The sequence below is a fragment of the Lichenostomus cassidix genome, unplaced genomic scaffold, assembly GCF_008360975.1.
Source record: "Lichenostomus cassidix isolate B80296 unplaced genomic scaffold, HeHo_3.0 HiC_scaffold_40, whole genome shotgun sequence".
Classification (NCBI taxonomy): Eukaryota; Metazoa; Chordata; class Aves; order Passeriformes; family Meliphagidae; genus Lichenostomus; species Lichenostomus cassidix.
Window position 1 is genome coordinate 355,484 of NW_028147459.1, and position 16,512 is coordinate 371,995.

Genomic DNA, 16,512 nt, shown 5'->3' on the forward strand with positions numbered 1-16,512 from the left:
GGCCTTCGCGCTTCCGGGCAGGGAGGGCGGCGGGAGCGACTGCGGCTGCGCGCGCGACCCCGCGGCGGAAGTGACGTCAGCGGGACGCGCGGCGGGGAGGCCGCGGCGGCGGCGATGGCGGAGGAGGGGAAGGGGGGCGGGTACAGCGGTGAGCGGCGCGGCGGCGGCGGGGGGCTCGGCGGGGCCGGGGCGAGCCGGGGGGACACCGCGACAGCCCTCGGGACAGCCCCGGGCCGCGGCGGGGTGCGGGAGGCAGCGCGGCGGGGCGGGCCGGGGTGCGGGTAGGCCCGGGATGGCGGCGGGGAGCACCGGGCGGGGAGAGCAGACACCGGGAGCGGCCCGGGCGGGAGAGACCCCGCGGCCGCCAGGGGAGAGCGGGAGAGGGGAGGGGGCTCGGGGCCGGGAGCGGCGACCACCGGGGTCGGTAATGGGCCTAGCGGGAACCGGGCGGGAGAACGGGGAGAGAGCAGCGATCCCGGGGAGGGCAGGGAGGATGCGGCGTGGGAACGGGAGGGACCTTGGGCCGGTGGCAGTGCCCGGTGAGCTCTCCCGGTGCTCCCGGGGGGTCTGAGGCGCGGGCAGCGCGCTCGGAGTGCCGGAGCGGCGGCGGAGAGCTGCCGGTGCGCGGTGAGGGAATCCGGGAGAGGAGCAGAGGGCGGGGATTGAGGGGAAGGACGGAGCGGCGGAGATCCCGGGGCTGCTCCGGTGTACCGGGAGGCTCCGGGACGGACCGGAGAGGGGAGGGAGAGCGCGGGGAAGGCAGCGGCGGGAGCGATCCCGGTGTTGTTCCCGTTACCGATCCCGGTGAGGTTCCCGTTACCGATCCCGGTCTCTCCCCGCCGCCCGCAGAGCACGATGACCGCGTCGGCGGCCGAGGTTTCCCGGGGCGGCGGCGGAAGGGCCGCGGGCCGTTCCGGGGGAAGATGTACAGCGAGGTGAACCCCCGCGGCCGGCCCCGGCGCGGGCGGAACGAGGAGGATGACGGCGATGTGGCGATGGCGGAGCCGCACGACGGGCCGCGCGGGAGATAGTGAGTGCGGCGGGGAGTACCGGGAGCGTACCGGGAGATTACCGGGGGGATCCTGGGGCATTGCCGGTGTATTCCCGGCGGGTTTCCCGGTGGGTTCCCGGTGAGATTTTTGGGAGATTCCTGCGGGATTCCCAGCGGATTCCCGGTGGGATTCCCCGCGGGTTCCCAGGGCATTCCCGGTGGATTCTCCCGGTAAATTCCCGGTAATTCCCTGCTGATTCCCGGCGGGTTCCCAGTGCGCTCCTGGTGTATTCCCGGTGTATCCCCACTGCATTCCCGGTAATTCCCGGCTGATTCCCGCTGGGTGTATTCCTGGTAATTCCCGGTGGAATTCCCGGTGTATTCTCGGTGCATTCCCGGTAATCCCCGCTGACCCCGCTGGGTTCCTGGGTGCATTCCTGGCTGATTCCCGCTGGAATCCCCACTGCATTCCCGGTAACCCCCGGTAACCCGCTGTCCCCCCGCTGTCCCCGCAGTGTCCCCTACGCGCCGCGCTCCGGCCGCCTGGCCAACATCAACATCACGGTGAAACGGGAGGCGGCAGAGCGCGGCGGCAGCTCGGGCAGGGACGGCAGGAGGAGCTGGTTCAAAATCACCGTGAGTGGGGATGGGGAGTGTGGGGATGTGGGAATTTGGGAATATGGGAATGGGATGAGGAATGGGGAATTTGGGAATTTGGGAATGTGGGAATGGGATGGGGATGGGGGAATGGGAATGAGGGGACGGGATAGGGGAGTGGGAACAGGAGAATGGGGATGGGAACTGGGGTTGGGGATGAAGATGGGAATGGGGGAATGGGGATGGAAAGATGGGAATATGGGGATGGGAATGTGGGAATGGTAATGTTGGAACGGGATAGGGGAGTGGGAAGAGGACAATGGGGATGGGAATGGGAATGAGAAGTGGAATGGGAGTGGGGAATGGGAATGGGGTTGGGGATGAAAATGGGAATGTGGGAATGGGATGTGGAATGGGAATGATGGGACGGAATAGGGGAGTGGGAACAGGAAAATAGGAGTGAGAATGGGGAGTGGAATAGGGACAGGGATGGGGATGTGGGTATGACAATATGGGAATGGGGAATGGGAACAGGGATGGGAATGGGGGAAGTGGGAATGGGGTTGGGGATGAAGGTGGGAATGGGGGAATGGGGATGGGAATATGGAAATATGGGGATGAAAATGGGGTTGGGGATGGGAATGGGGAGTGCTGGGGTTGGAATTGGAGGAGCAATAGGGTTGGGAACAGGGGGATGATCAGGAATGGGAATGCTGCGGTTGGGATGGGGAGCACTGGGATTGGGAAACACTGGGATTGGGGTTGGGAAGCACTGGGATTGAGCAGTTTGTGTTTTTCCCTCGTTTTCTTTCTTCTCTCACTTCCCTTTCCCTTCCCCATTCTTTTCCCTTGGTTTTGTCTCCCTTTTTTCTGTTTTTTCCTTTCTTTTCCCCATTTCCTGTCCCCATTTCCCTCCCCTGGATCCCGTGGGATTCTCCTGCAGATCCCTTACGGCAAGAAGTACGACAAGTCGTGGCTGCTGAGCTCCATCCAGAACCTCTGCAGCGTCCCCTTCACCCCCGTCGAGGTCAGCGGGATTCGGGGCATTTTTGGGGGGATTTGGGGGGATTTTGGGATGCGGAGGGTCCCGTCCCAGCCCCTGGATCCCGACTGACCCCATTGCAGTTCCACTACGACCACAACCGAGCTCAGTTCTACGTGGAGGACGCGACCACAGCCACTGCCCTGAAGCAAGTGTCGCGGAAAATCACCGACAGGGACAACTACAAGGTGGGATTGGGGTCAGGATTGGGATCAGGATCAAAATCAGGATTGGGATTAGGATTGGGATTGGGTGGGAATGGGGTGGGAAGGGGATTGGGATTTGGATCAGGATGGGAATGAGGATGGCATGAGGTGGATGTGTTAGGAAGGGGTGCGAATGGGAGAAATGAGATTTGGGGGAAGATGGGAATGTGAATGGGATGGAGTGGAATTTGGGGTGGAATTTAAGGTGGGATGGGATGGGATTGGACTGGATTTGGGATGGGATAATGGGATGGAATTTGGGATAGAGTGGAATTTGGGGTGGAATTTAAGGTATGATGGGTTGGGATAATGGGACGGGATAATGGGGTTTAATTTGGGATAATGGGATGGAATTTGGGGTAATGGCATAGCGTGGGATGAAAGGGATTGGAGAGCTGGGGAGGGTTGGACTGGGATGGGATGGGGATGGTTGGGATGGGGTGGGAATGGGCTGGGAGTGTCTCAGGAGTATCCTGAGAATATCCTTGGAGTATTTGGGAACATTTTGGGAATATTCTGGGTTTGGGGTTTTTCCCTCTTAGGTCGTCATTGTCATCAACTCCTCGGCGCCACCTCAGTCTCTGCAGAACGAGCTCAAGGCTGAGGAGATCGAGCAGCTCAAGGTGGGGAGCTCTGGGGGGATTTGGGGTGGGTTTTGGGGTGGATTTTGGGGATTTTGGGGGCTCAGGCTGAGGTCTCCCCCCTTTCCCCCAGCTGTGCATGAGCAAGCGATACGACGGCTCCCAGCAGGCCTTGGACCTCAAGAGCCTCCGCGTGGATCCGGGTGAGTTTGGGGTTTTTGGGGGGTTTTTGGGGGTCTCTGGGGGCTGCAGGACCCCCCTGACCCCCCCTGCCCCCCAGACCTGGTGTCCAGGAGCATCGACGTGGTGCTGAACCAGCGCAGCTCCATGGGGGCAGTGCTGAGGATCATCGAGGAGAACATCCCCGAGGTGAGACCCCAAAACCCCAAAGGGACCCCAAAACCCCACTGGGGACCCTAAAACCCCAACTGGGGACCCCAAAACCCCACTGGGGACCCCAAAACCCCACTGGGGACCCCAAAAACCTCAACTGGGACCCCAAAAACTCCACTGGGGACCCCAAAACCCCAATTGGGACCCCAAAACCCCAATTGGGACCCCAAAAACCCCACTGGGGACCCCAGACCCCCCTTTTGTCCCTTGACCCTTTCCCTCCCAATTGCCTATTTTTCCCAATTATTTGCTTTCCCCCAAACTCCCCATTTTTCCCCCTGAAATCCCCATTTTTCCCCCCTCAATCCCTATTTTTCCCCCTGAAATCCCCATTTCCCACCCCGAAACCCCATTTTTTTCCCGGAATTCCTGACTTTTCCCCCCGGAATTCCCATTTCCAGCTGCAGTCCCTGAACCTGGGCAGCAATCGCCTCTTCCGCCTGGACGATTTGGCTGAGCTGCCCCTGAAAGCTCCTGGGCTGAAGGTGCTCGACTTGTCCCGCAACGAGGTGAGGGCAGAGACCCCAAAATACCCCCTGGGATCCCCAAAATCCCTCTGGGACACCCCAAATCCCTCCCTGAGACCCCTCCAGGAGCCCCCAGCTCTTTCCAGGTGCCTCCCGAGCCTCTCTTCCTCTCCCCTGAGGTTCTGTCCCCCCTTTTCCACCCAAAATCTTGAGGTTCCCAAATCCTGAAGATCCCAAATCCTGAAGTTCCCAAATCCTGAGATTTTCCCCTTTTTCCACCCAAAATCCTGGGTTCTCCCCCCTTTTCCAGCCGAATTCCTGAGGTTGCCAAGTTCTTGAGGTTCCCAAATCCTGAAGATCCCAATATCCTGAAGTTCCCAAATCCTGAGGTTCCCAAAATCCTGAGGTTCCCAGATCCTGAGGTTCCCAGATCCCGAGGTTCTCAAATCCTGAGGTTCTCCCCCCTGCCCTTTTCCAGCCAATTTCCCAAGGTTTCCAAATTCCCAAGGTTTTGCCCTTTTCCAGCCAGTTTCCCGAGGTTCCCCTGCCCTTCCCCTCCCGAATTCCCGATGTTTTCCCTCCCAGCTGAAGTCGGAGCGGGAGCTGGACAAGGTGAAGGCTCTGAAGCTGGAGGAGCTTTGGCTCGATGGGAATCCTCTCTGCGATTCCTTCCGGGATCAGTCGAGCTACATCAGGTCAGTGCGAGCCCTGGGGGGGGCCGGGACCCCCAAACCCCCCAAAAACCCCAAAAAAACCCCAAAAACCCCCCAAAAAACCCCCCAAAAATCCCCCAGGCTCGGCAGGAGGGGCTGCCCCTCCCCGGTGTCACCCAGGCCTTCAGCCAGGACCACCCTGTGTCCCAAAACTGTCCCCAAAATCTTCCATTTGTGTTCCCAAAAGTGTCCCCAAAATGCCCCCAATTCCCTCCAATCCATGGAGAATCCATTTTGGCTCCTTTTCCTTTCATTTGCTTTTTATTTCTTTTTTTGTTTTCTCTTTTTTATGTTTATTTTTGGTTTCTTTTTACTATTTCTTTATTTTTCTTTGTATTCCCTTTTTTCGTTTTCTGTCTTTTCTTTCTCCTCCTTTATTTTTCCTTCTCTTTTCCTCACATCCCTCCCTCCTTCCTCCCCTTTTCCTTTTCCTTCCTTTCTCCTCTCCCCTCCTCTCCCCCCATTCCCGGGGGTCCCGGGGGTCTCTCTGCCCCATTTTTTGGGGGTCTCTCTCCCCCATTCCCGGGGGTCTCTCCCCTTTTTTCATCCCAATTCCCAGGGGTCTCTCCCCTTCCTTTCCCCCCATTTTTTGGGGTTTGTCCCCCCTATCCCAGGGGTCTTTCTCCCCCCTTCCTTGGGGTCCTGGGGGGTCTCTTCTCTCCCCCATCCTGGGGGTCTTGTCCCCCCGTTTTGGGGGTTTCTCTCCCCATTCCCGGGAGTCTCAGGGTCTCTTTTTCCCCCATCCTGGGGGTTACTTCCCCCCAAATCTGGGGGTCTCAGGGTTTTTTCTCCCCATCCTGGGGGTCTCTCTCCCCATTTTTGGGGGTTTCTCTCCCCATTTTTGGGGGTCTCTCTCCCCATTTTTGGGGGTCTCAGGGGGTCTCTCTCCCCATTTTTGGGGGTTTCTCTCCCCATCCCGGGGGTCTCAGGGGTTTCTCTCCCCATTTTTGGGGGTTTCTCTCCCCATCCCGGGGGTCTCGGGGGTCTCTCTCCCCATTTTTGGGGGTTTCTCTCCCCATCCCGGGGGTCTCGGGGGTCTCTCTCCCCATTTTTGGGGGTCCCGGCGCCCCCCCGCCGAGGGCTGGTAGCCAGAGACGGGTAAGATCCCTCGGGGAGGGACGACCTAAGCCAGGCACAGCCGTGAGGGGTGAGCGCCCGGCAGGGACCGGGGAGACCCCAACCCTCATTAACCACCCTAATTAATCAGCCCTGAGCCCCCCGGGCAGGCCTCCCGCGTGGGGGAGGGGCCTCGGCGCCGGAGGTGGCCAGGAGACCCCCGGGGTTGGGGAGACCCCCGGGATTTGGGGTGAGAAACCCAGGATTTGGGGTGAGAAACCCGGGATTTGGGATTGAGACCCCCCTGGGATTTGGGGTAAGAAACCCAGGATTTGGGATTGAGACCCCCCGGGATTTGGGGTGAGAAACCCAGGATTTGGGGTCGAGATATTCCCAAAATCTCGTTTTTTGGGGTGAGAACTCCCCTGGGATTTGGGGTTGAGATATTGCTGGGATTTGGGGTTGAGACCCCCCCGGGATTGGGGGAGACATTCCCAGATTTGGGATCGAGAAATTCTTCAGATTTAAGGTGAGACCCCCCTGGAATTTGGGGTTGAGACCCCTGGGTTTTGGGGTGAGAAACCCAGGATTTGGGGTGAGAAACCCAGGATTTGGGGTTGAGACATCCCCAGGATTTGGGGTTAACCCCCCTGGGACATTCCCGGGATTTTTGGGGCTGCAGGTGGAGGATAAGAGGTTCTGCCTCCCCCAGGATTCCAGCCCTGGACCCCCCAAATCCTTCCCTGCACCCCAAAATCTTCCTTTTCCCCCTTTTTCTGCATCTCCAAATCCCTTTTTCTCTTCTCCCTTTTATCCCAAAATCTTTCTTCTCCCCCTTTTTCTGCATCCCCAAATCTTCCCTTTCCCCTCCTCCCTTCTCCCCCAAATTTCCCTTTTTTCCCATTTTCTGCACCCCAAATTTTCCTTTTAACCCCCAAATCCTTTCCCTGCTCCCCCCACCCCTGCAGCCCCAAAATCCCCTTTTTCCCCTGGGGGGATTTGGGTTTTTTGGGGTTTCTCCTCTCTCCCCCTCCCCAGGCAGCTGCCCAGGTGAGTCTCAGCCAGGTGAGACCCCAAAACCCCCTGGGGGGCAGAATTGGGGCTGAGGGAGAACCCTGAACCCCCGGGGGGGGGTTGGGGGGGAAGGGGATTTTGGGGTTTTTTTTGAAATTTTGGGGGTTTTTTGGGGATTTTGAGGTTTTTTTGGGAGGGATTTGGGTTTTTTCCTAGGAACTTCGGGTTTTTTGGGGGCATTTTTGGGATTTTTGTGGGGATTTTGAGGTTCTTTGGGGGGGATTTTTTAGGTTTTGGGGGATTTGGGGTTTTTTTGGGGGGTTTAGGGGGTTTGGGGGGTCAGGGCTGGGCCTGGGGGGCTCCTCAGCCCCCCCACCCACTCTGCCCCCCCTTGGCAGCTCCGTCCGAGAGAGATTCCCCAAACTGCGGCGCCTGGTGAGCATTTGGGGAATTTTGGGGGTTTGGGGGGTTTTGGGGGTTTGGGGGTTTTGGGGGTTTGTGGGTTCACAGAGCCGTTTTGGGGGGATTTGAGGTCATTTTGAGGAAATCCTGGAGGTTTTTTGGGGTCTGGGGGGTGACGAGAGAATTTGGGGGAATTCTGAGCCAATTCTGGGGTTTTGGGGTGATTTGGGGTTTTTGGGGTGGTTTTGGGGTTTTTTTTTTGAGGGGATTTTGGGGGTCGTTTTGAGAGGGTTTTGAGGATTTTTTGGGGGGAGATTTTAGGAGTTTTTTAAAAATTTCTTTGAGGAAGTTTAGGTGGTTTTTGGGGAGGTTTTGGGCAAATCTTTTGAGAGCATTTCGGGGGGGTTGAGAGGATTTTTCCAGGATTTTTTGGGGGTTTTTTTTGGGATTCTCTGCTCCTGGGCAGCTTTAGAGAACAACCCCAGATATTTTTGGGGTGAAATCTCATTAATTCCTCTCTCCCCAAACCCCAAATCCCCCCTGACCCCCAGGATGGCCACGAGCTTCCTCCCCCCATCGCCTTCGACGTCGAAGCTCCGACGACTCTGCCGCCCTGCAAGGTCAGACCCCAACCCTTTTTGGGGTTCTTTCCCCCTTTTTGGGGTTTTTTCCCCATTTTTGGGGCCCTCAGGGGGTCTCACAGTCTCTCTCCTCCCCAATTTCAGGGCAGTTATTTCGGCTCTGATGACCTCAAGGCTTTGGTGCTGCGATTCCTCCAGCAGTGAGTGCTGCATGCCCTGAAAAAACCCCTAAAACCTCCCAAAGAAACCCCAAAACCCCCTCAAAAAAACCCCTAAAACCTCCCAAAAAATTCCCAAAACCCCCTGAAAAAAATCCCTAAAACCTCCTCAAAAAATTCCCAAAACCCCCACAAAAACCTCCCAACCCCTCCCCAAGAAACCCCAGTTTTACTCCTAAATTCTACTTTTTAAATCCCAAAACCCCATTTTTTTCTGGAATGCCCTTTTTTCTCTCCTCCAATCCCCATTATTTTCCTCCCAAACCCCATTTTCCCCCAAATTCCCCCGTTTTTTTCCCCTCCAAACCCCAATTTCTCCCGGAAATTCCCCACTTTTTCCTCAAATTCCCATTTCTCACCCCCAAACCCAATTTTTCCCCTCCAAACCCTGTTTTCTCCTGGAAATTCCCCATTTTTTCCCCTGAATTCCCCATTTTTCCCCCCAAACCCCGCATTTTCCCCCAAATTCCCCCATTTTTTCCCTTCCAAACCCCACTTTTCCTCCCAAACCCCATTTTTCCCTGGAATTCCCCATTTTTCCTCCTCTAAACCCCATTTTTTCCCTTTCAAAACCCCATTTTTTCCTGTAATTTCCCCATTTTTCCCTCCCAAAACCCCAATTTTCCCCCAAATTCCCCCATTTTTCCCCCTCCAATCCCCATTTTTCCCTCTCAAAACCCCATTTTCTCCCGGAAATTCCCCATTTTTCCCCCAAATTTCCCCATTTTTCCCCCAAATTTCCCCATTTTCCCCCAATTCTGCAGGTATTACTCCGTGTACGACTCCAGCGACAGGCAAGGTCTGCTGGACGCTTACCACGACGGCGCCTGCTGCTCCCTCAGCATCCCCTACGGCCCCCACACCCCGCCCAGGTGCCCAAAAAACCCAAAAAAACCCCGAAAAACCCCAAAAAGCTCCCCCAGAACCCACGGCGGGTCAAAACAAACCCACAAACCCCCCAAAATCTGATTTTTTGTGGGATTTTTGCCCCCCAGGAACAGCCTGAACGAGTATTTCAAGGACAGCAGGAACGTCAAGAAGCTGAAGGACCCCAGTGAGAGCCTTGGGGATTTGGGAATTTGGGGGATTTTGGTTTTTTCTGAGGGGATTTGGGGGTTTTTTGAGGGGATTTTGGGGTTTGAGGGGATTTTGGGTTTTTTGGGGGATTTCGGGGTATTTTTGAGGTGATTTGGGTCTTTTTTTGTGGGGGTTTTGGGTTTTTTTCTGAGGGGATCTTAAGGGGTTTATTTGGAGTCTTTTTGGGGGGGTTTTTGGAGAAGTTTTTAGGGTGTTTATTGGGGGCTTTTTTTGGGGTGTTTTGGGATTTTTTGGGGCTGTTTTTGGGTTGGTTTTGGGGGCTGGTTTTGGGGTATTTCTGGGTCATTTTTGGGGCAGTTTTTGGGCTATTTCTGGGCAGTTTTTTTTCTATTTTTGGGCCATTTTTGGGCCATTTCTCACCCACTCCTGCTCGCTGCCCTCTCCCCTGCCAGCCATGCGTTTCAAGCTGCTGAAGCACACGAGGCTCAACGTTGTTGCTTTTCTGAACGAACTTCCCAAAACTCAACACGACGTCAACTCCTTCGTGGTGGACATTTGTGCCCAGACGGTCAGTGGGGCAGGGAGGGGGCTGGGAACGGGGGAGTGACCCCTGGAGTGACCCCAGAAAACAGGGAATGAGCCCTGGAGTGACCCCTGACCCTCTGCCTCCCCTCCCTTCCAGAACACTCTGCTCTGCTTCACTGTCCACGGCATCTTCAAGGAAGGTTGGTGCCTTTTTTGTTCTTTTTCCCCTCTTTTTTCCCCTTTTTTCCCTCATTTTTTCCTTTTTTCCCCTTTATTTATTCCCCTTTTTTCCCCCTTTCTCTCTCTTTTCCCACCCAATTTCCTGCCCCTTTTCCCCATTTGTTCTTTCCTTCCTTTTTCCTCCTTTTTCCCTTTTCCCCTTTTCCCTCTTCTTTTCCTCCTTTCCCCCCTTTTTCCTCCCTCAGCTTCTCCCTTTTCCCCCTCAATTCCCCCAGTTTTCTCCCCATTTTTTCTCCCCTCAATTCCCCTATTTTCCCTCTATTTTTCCACAATTTTTTCCCCAATTTTCCCCGTTTCCCCTCCTCCCTGACCGCCTCTGCTCTCTCCCAGTGGATGGCAAATCCCGAGATTCTGTTCGCGCTTTCACCAGGATGTTCATCGCAGTTCCGGCTGGGAACAGCGGGTGAGGAGCTGAACCCCATTTATCCCCCAGAATCCCATTTTCCCCCCCAAACTCCTCCAATTTCCCCCCAGACCCTGGGTTTTTCCCCCCCAAACCCCACTAATTTCTTCCCAAACCCCTCTAACTCTCCCCAAACCCCATTCTTTCCCCCAAACCCCACTAATTTACCCCCAAACCCCATTTATTTCCCCCCAAACCCCATTATTCCCCCAAATCCCATATTTTCCCCTCAGACTCTGGGGTTTTTTTCCCCTAAATCCCATTATTTCCCCAAAATCCCATTATTCCCAAACCCATAATTTACCCCCAAACCCCATTTTTCCCCCATTATTGAGATTTCCCCCAAACCCCATTATTCCCCCAAACCCCATTATTTCCATTATTGGGATTTTTCCCTCCAAACCCCACTAATTTACCCCAAACCCTGTATTTCCCCAAACCCTATTATTTCCCCCAAACCCGGGGTTTCCCCCAAATCCATTTTCCCCCAAAACCCATTATTTCCCCCATTGGGGTTTTTTCCCCCAAACCCTCTATTTCCCCCCAAACCCCACTAATTTACCCCCAAACCCCATTATTTGCCCCAAAGTCACATTTTTTCCCCCAATCCCCATTATTTCCCCGAAAATCCCATTTTTCCCCCAAACCCCACTAATTTACCCCCAAACCATTATTTCCCCCATTATTGGATTTTTCCTCCATAAACCCCACTATTCCCCTATTATTGGGGTTTTTCCCCAAACCCCTCTATTTGCCCCCAAACCCCATTTTCCCCCATTATTGGGATTTTTCCCTCCCAAACCCCATTATTCTTCCCAAACCCCACTATTTCCCCATTTTTGGGGTTTTCCCCCAAACCCCATTCTTCCCCCTAAACCCCACTGATTTACCCCCACTTTTGGGATTTGCCCCCAAACTCTATTACTTCCCCAAACCCCGGGGTTTTTCCCCCAAACCCCATTTTTTCCCCCCAATCCCCATTTCCATCCCTCTCCCCAGGCTGTGCATCGTGAACGACGAGCTGTTTGTGCGCGGCGCCAGCGCCGAGGAGCTCCGCAAAGCCTTCGCTCTGCCAGCGCCGACTCCCTCCTCCAGCCCCGTGCCCACGCTGAGCGCCGAGCAGCAGGAGATGCTCGCCGCCTTCGCCATGCAGTCGGGCATGAACCTCGAGTGGTCCCAGAAGTGAGTCCTGAGATCCCCCAAAACTGACCCAAAAGTGCGCTGAGATCCCCAAAAAATCCCCTCAGAAATCCTCCTGAGATCTTCCAAAATTGCCCCAAAACTGTGCTGAAATCCCCCAAAAAAATCCCCTCAGAAATCCTCATGAAATCCCCCAAAACTGTGCTGAAATCCCCCAAAAAAATCCCCTCAGAAATCCTCCCAAAGTCACCCCAAAACTGCGCTGAAATCCCAAAAATATCCCCAAAAAATTCCCTCAGAAATCCTTCCAAAAACCCCCAAAATCATCCCAAAAACTGTGCTGAAATCCCTCAAAAAATCCCCTCAGAAATCCTCCTGAAATCCTCAAATCGCCCCAAAAACTGCCCTGAGATCCACTTGGGAATCACAGAAAAATCCCAAAAAAAAATCCCCTCAGAAATCCTCCTGAGATCCCCCAAATCGCCCCAAAACTGCGCTGAAATACCCTCAGAAATCCCAGAAAAAGCACTGAAAAAAAATCCCAAAAAAATCCTCCAAAATCACCCCAAAACTGCGCTGAGATCCCCTCGGAATCGCAGAAAAATCCCCTCAGAAATCCTCCCGAAGTCACCCCAAAACTGCAGTGAAATCCCAAAAAGATCCCCAAAAAATCCCCTCAGAAATCTTCCCAAAATCACCCCAAATCCCCTCAAACTCCTCAGGTGCCTGCAGGACAACGACTGGGATTACGGCCAGGCCGGGCAGGTTTTCACCCAGCTCAAGGTGAGTCCTTTCCCCTTTTTTCCCCCTTTTTTCCCCCTTTTTTCCCCCTTTTTTCCCCTTTTATTCCCCTTTTTTCCCCCCTTTTCCCCCCTTTTTCCCCTTTTCCCCCCTTTTTTCCCCTTTTTTCCCCAATTTTCGGGATCCCCGCTGACCCGCAGCCCCTCTCGTTGCAGCTGGAAGGGAAGATTCCAGAAGTTGCGTTTCTCAAGTGAACGTTGTTGATCCCCGCGCCCTTCCCTCCCTCTCCCGGTTTTATTCCCTTCGATCCTCTCGAGTTTTGTAAATAAATCGATCGATTATTTCAAGCGGCCATGTTGGGGGCGGCGCCATTGCGGGGCGGGGAGGTCAGGCGGGAGCGGAGCTGATTGGCTGCGGCGTGAGGGAACGCGCGGCCGATTGGCTGAACCGTGAGGGAACGCGCAGCCGATTGGCTGAGCCGTGAGGGAACTCTCGGCCGATTGGTTGAACCGTGAGGGAACGCGCAGCCGATTGGCTGAGCGGTGAGGGAACCCGCAGCCGATTGGCTGCTGTGTTTCTGACCCGCGGTCCCGGCGGCGCTGCCCGGTATGGCGGCTCGGGCAGCGCTCGATGCCGCGGCTCTGTCCCGCGATGTCGTTTTGTTCCGCCACGACCGCAGCCGCTTCTTCCGCCTCGTGGGGCTCTTCTGCGCGGGGCAAGGAGCCTTCTGGACCTACCTGGCGCACTTCGCCTTCACGGCGCTGCGCCCCACTCCCGCTCCCGGGCCGGGCCGCGACGACCCGCTGCGGCCCCGCGACAACAAGTGGCGCTTTGGCTTCACGGCGTCCTGCCTGACCGTCGGTACCGGGGGAGCTCCGGGCGGCGGCAGCGGGCTCGGGGGGAGCGGGGATACAGCGGGGTCAGAGCAGCGGGAGCGGAGCCGGTGCGGGCAGCCCGGGCTGAGGGAAGGGCGGCGGGACCGGGGAGCGGGACTGGGATCGGAGCGGGACCAGGGCGGAGGGACCGGGATCACCCCGGGATCAGGGCGGAGGGACCGAGGCTCCCCCGCTGTCCCATCCCCGTCCCGCGCTGACCGCCGTTCCCCCCGCAGGCTCGCTGATCGTGGCCGCGGGCTGCCTGCTGCCGCTGCGCTCCGTGCGCCGGGTGACGCTGCTGCGCGGTGGCACCGAGGTGACCATCGCCACCCACGGGCCGCTGGGGCTCGGCCGCGGCAGGACGCTGACCGTGCCGCTCCGCCACGTGTCCGGCCGGGCGCACCGCGCCGAGGTGGCTGCGGCCATCCCCATCAAGGTCAAGGGACATCCCTTCTTCTTCCTGCTCGACAAGGGCGGACAGCTCAGCGACCCGCGGCTCTTCGATGTCACCGTGGGCGCTTTCCGCAAGCTCTAGGGACATGGCGAGGGGCAGCGGGATTGTCACTTGTCGCCCCGAATGGACTGTGCGACACCTGCCCTGCTCTGGACATGGGGGGACAGCCCGGGATTGTCATTTGTCACCCCCGAATGGACTGTGAGACACCCACCGAGCTCTGTTTGGAGAGGGGGGATCTCCAGGGGCATTTTAGGGGAACTGCTGCTCCAGGACACCCCGGGATTGTCACTTGTCACCCCCAAATAAACTGAGATACACCCGCCTGGCTCTGGTTGGAGAGCGCGGAGTTTGGGATATGAATATGTAATAAGGTTGGTGGGCGGGGCTTAACCACACAAAAGGCGGAGTTATGCAAATAAGAGGCGGCGAGACGCGTAAGAAAGAGGCGGAGTAAATGGAAATTAAAGCGCACCACCAGCCAATCACGTCGCGACGAGGGAAAGCAAAAAGGCGGGCCTATAAGCGAGGGGCGGGGTTATGCATATTAGGGAGCAGCGCGGCGCGGAGTGACTAATGAAGGTGACATTTTGGGGATTTCTGTGCCTCTGCCGGCCTGTCCGGCCCCGCCGGCCGCGCCGAGCCCTTGCTGCGAGCCGCAGAATCCATGGAGAAACTCCTGCAGCTCCCGAGCCTTTCCGCCCCTCCCGGAGCTCCCAGCGCCTCACGAGCTTCCCGGGCTGCCGCCGGGGGCGGGGTTATGCAGATTAGAGACACTCAGTACCGCCACCAGTGCATCATGGGAGCGATATCTGGGGGAAATTCGGAGGATTTAGGGGTCAGTGCTGCAGACCGCGGGCGGAAAATGCGGGATAACAGCGGGAAAGAGTCCCGAAAAGGCTCGAGAGGAGCTGCAGGGCGGCGCGGCGATGGCCGTGAGTTGTGTGTGAGGCGAGCGGGGTCCGAGCGGGAGCGTTACAGTGTATCGTTATCGCTTCTCGGCCTTTTGGCTAAGATCAAGTGTAGTATCTGTTCTTATCAGTTTAATATCTGATACGTCCTCGATGAGAGGACTTTATATTAAACGGATTTTTGGGCTCGGGAGTTGGATCCGGAGCTTGCTCCCTCCGCTCCGCGCATTGTCCCGGTATTGCAGTGCCTCCGGGAACGGTGCACCCCCATCGGGGACCTTTCACTGGTCAAAAATAGACTTATAATAAGAAACATTCTGGAGTAGGGTCATTAGAGAATTCAGTCGCTCTTACAGCGGTCTGATTGCGCCATAGTTGGAACTTTTCTTGCTCCGGAGATTGCTCGCTCTGCTGCGCGGGTAGTTTTCGCTCTCACAGCGCTGTCGGGCACGGCGCACCCCACGGGGACCTTTCGATGGTGAAAAATAGATAGAACGTAATGTTTTGTTCAAGCAGAGGCGGCTTGGGTGCCGTATCAGCTGCAACTTTGTGACACCGCAGCACTCTGACCGTCGCGCACATTGTTTTGTGCGCTCCGCGCATCGCCGCCGCTATTGCAGCGCCGCCGGGAACGGCGCACCCCGCGGGGATCTCTCGTTTCTAAAAATACATCAAAATCTCTACCTGCGATATATCTCGTCTCTATCGCGACTTCGGTCGCCGTTCTCTGACACCATGTCTCTAATCAAAGTCCCACCGAGGGGCGCCGCCGCCTTCTGTCCTCTTCCCCTCTTCCCCTCGCAGCGCCGTGAGATCGGCGGCGCCTTGGGCCTCGCCTCCCCTCTGCCTGATGAGCTTCGAGCATTTCCTCACCTCCTGGACTAATTCTGCACATTGCGGAAAAAATGTTACGTTATTGATCCTGATAGATTATTTTGATGTATGTTTTACCATCGAAAGGTCCCCGTGGGGTGCGCCGTGCCCGGCGGCGCTGTCAGGGCGGGAGCTTCGCGCCGGGCACAGCGAGCAATCTCCGGAGCAAGAAGAGTTCGAACTGTGGCGCAATCAGACCGCTGTAAGAGCGACTGAATTCTCTAAAAACCCTACCCAAGGATTTTTCGTATTATAAATCTATTTTTCACCAGCAATAGGTCCCCGTTGGGGGTGCACCGTTCCCGGAGGCACTGCAATACCGGGACGATGCGCGGAGCGGAGGGAGCAAGCTCCGGATCCAACTCCCGAGCCCAAAAATCCGTTTAATATAAAGTCCTCTCATCGAGGACGTATCAGATATTAAACTGATAAGAACAGATACTACACTTGATCTTAGCCAAAAGGCCGAGAAGCGATAACGATACACTGTAACACTCCCGGGCGGACCCCGCTCGCCTCACACACAACTCACGGCCATCGCCGCGCCGCCCTGCAGCTCCTCTCGAGCCTTTTCGGGACTCTTTCCCGCTGTTATCCCGCATTTTCCGCCCGCGGTCTGCAGCACTGACCCCTAAGTCCTCCGAATTTCCCCCAAATATCGCTCCCATGATGCACTGGTGGCGATGCTGCGTTCCTAATCTGCATAACCCCGCCCCCCGGCGGCAGCGCGGGAAGCTCGTGAGGCGCTGGGAGCTCCGGGAGGGGCGGAAAGGCTCGGGAGCTGCAGGAGTTTCTCCATGGATTCTGCGGCTCGCAGCAAGGGCTCGGCGCGGCCGGCGGGGCCGGACAGGCCGGCAGAGGCACAGCGAAGGTGCTGCGCTTGGCTTTTGGCCGCTCGGACCTTGCGGTTAGGTTTGCCGAGCCGGGGCTGAGAGGAACTGCGGGGATTTGTGTGGGGAAAATGGGGAAAAATGGTGTTCCTGAGGATGATGAAGGTGGAAATGGCGACCTGTGGGGTTTGAGGGGGAAATGGAGCCCCTGAGGGCGATGG

The 16,512-nt window shown here is 56.6% G+C and overlaps 2 protein-coding genes and 2 non-coding genes across 4 annotated transcripts; 3 read left to right on the top strand and 1 right to left on the bottom strand.

Annotated features, from left to right (window-relative positions):
* Positions 1-54: 54 nt before the first annotated feature.
* On the top strand, positions 55-12,695 carry NXF1 (nuclear RNA export factor 1). Its single transcript, XM_085046420.1, has 21 exons — positions 55-148; positions 850-1,030; positions 1,507-1,627; positions 2,532-2,615; positions 2,714-2,818; positions 3,379-3,459; positions 3,551-3,620; positions 3,698-3,786; positions 4,212-4,319; positions 4,863-4,972; positions 7,459-7,495; positions 8,014-8,082; positions 8,188-8,243; positions 9,026-9,133; positions 9,257-9,315; positions 9,752-9,867; positions 9,982-10,024; positions 10,395-10,467; positions 11,467-11,649; positions 12,330-12,390; positions 12,564-12,695. The coding sequence occupies exons 1-21, from the start codon at positions 115-117 to the stop codon at positions 12,600-12,602; spliced, it is 1,827 nt and encodes a 608-aa protein (XP_084902546.1). The 5' UTR covers positions 55-114; the 3' UTR covers positions 12,603-12,695.
* A 219-nt stretch (positions 12,696-12,914) lies between these two features.
* TMEM223 (transmembrane protein 223) lies at positions 12,915-13,998 on the top strand. The gene is made up of 2 exons (XM_085046571.1): positions 12,915-13,209; positions 13,460-13,998. The coding sequence occupies exons 1-2, from the start codon at positions 12,957-12,959 to the stop codon at positions 13,756-13,758; spliced, it is 552 nt and encodes a 183-aa protein (XP_084902697.1). The 5' UTR covers positions 12,915-12,956; the 3' UTR covers positions 13,759-13,998.
* A 669-nt stretch (positions 13,999-14,667) lies between these two features.
* Positions 14,668-14,858, top strand: LOC146422371 (U2 spliceosomal RNA). Its single transcript, XR_014848187.1, has one exon. It is a non-coding gene; the product is annotated as a U2 spliceosomal RNA (small nuclear RNA).
* An 889-nt stretch (positions 14,859-15,747) lies between these two features.
* On the bottom strand, positions 15,748-15,938 carry LOC146422372 (U2 spliceosomal RNA). Its single transcript, XR_014848200.1, has one exon. It is a non-coding gene; the product is annotated as a U2 spliceosomal RNA (small nuclear RNA).
* Positions 15,939-16,512: the final 574 nt, after the last annotated feature.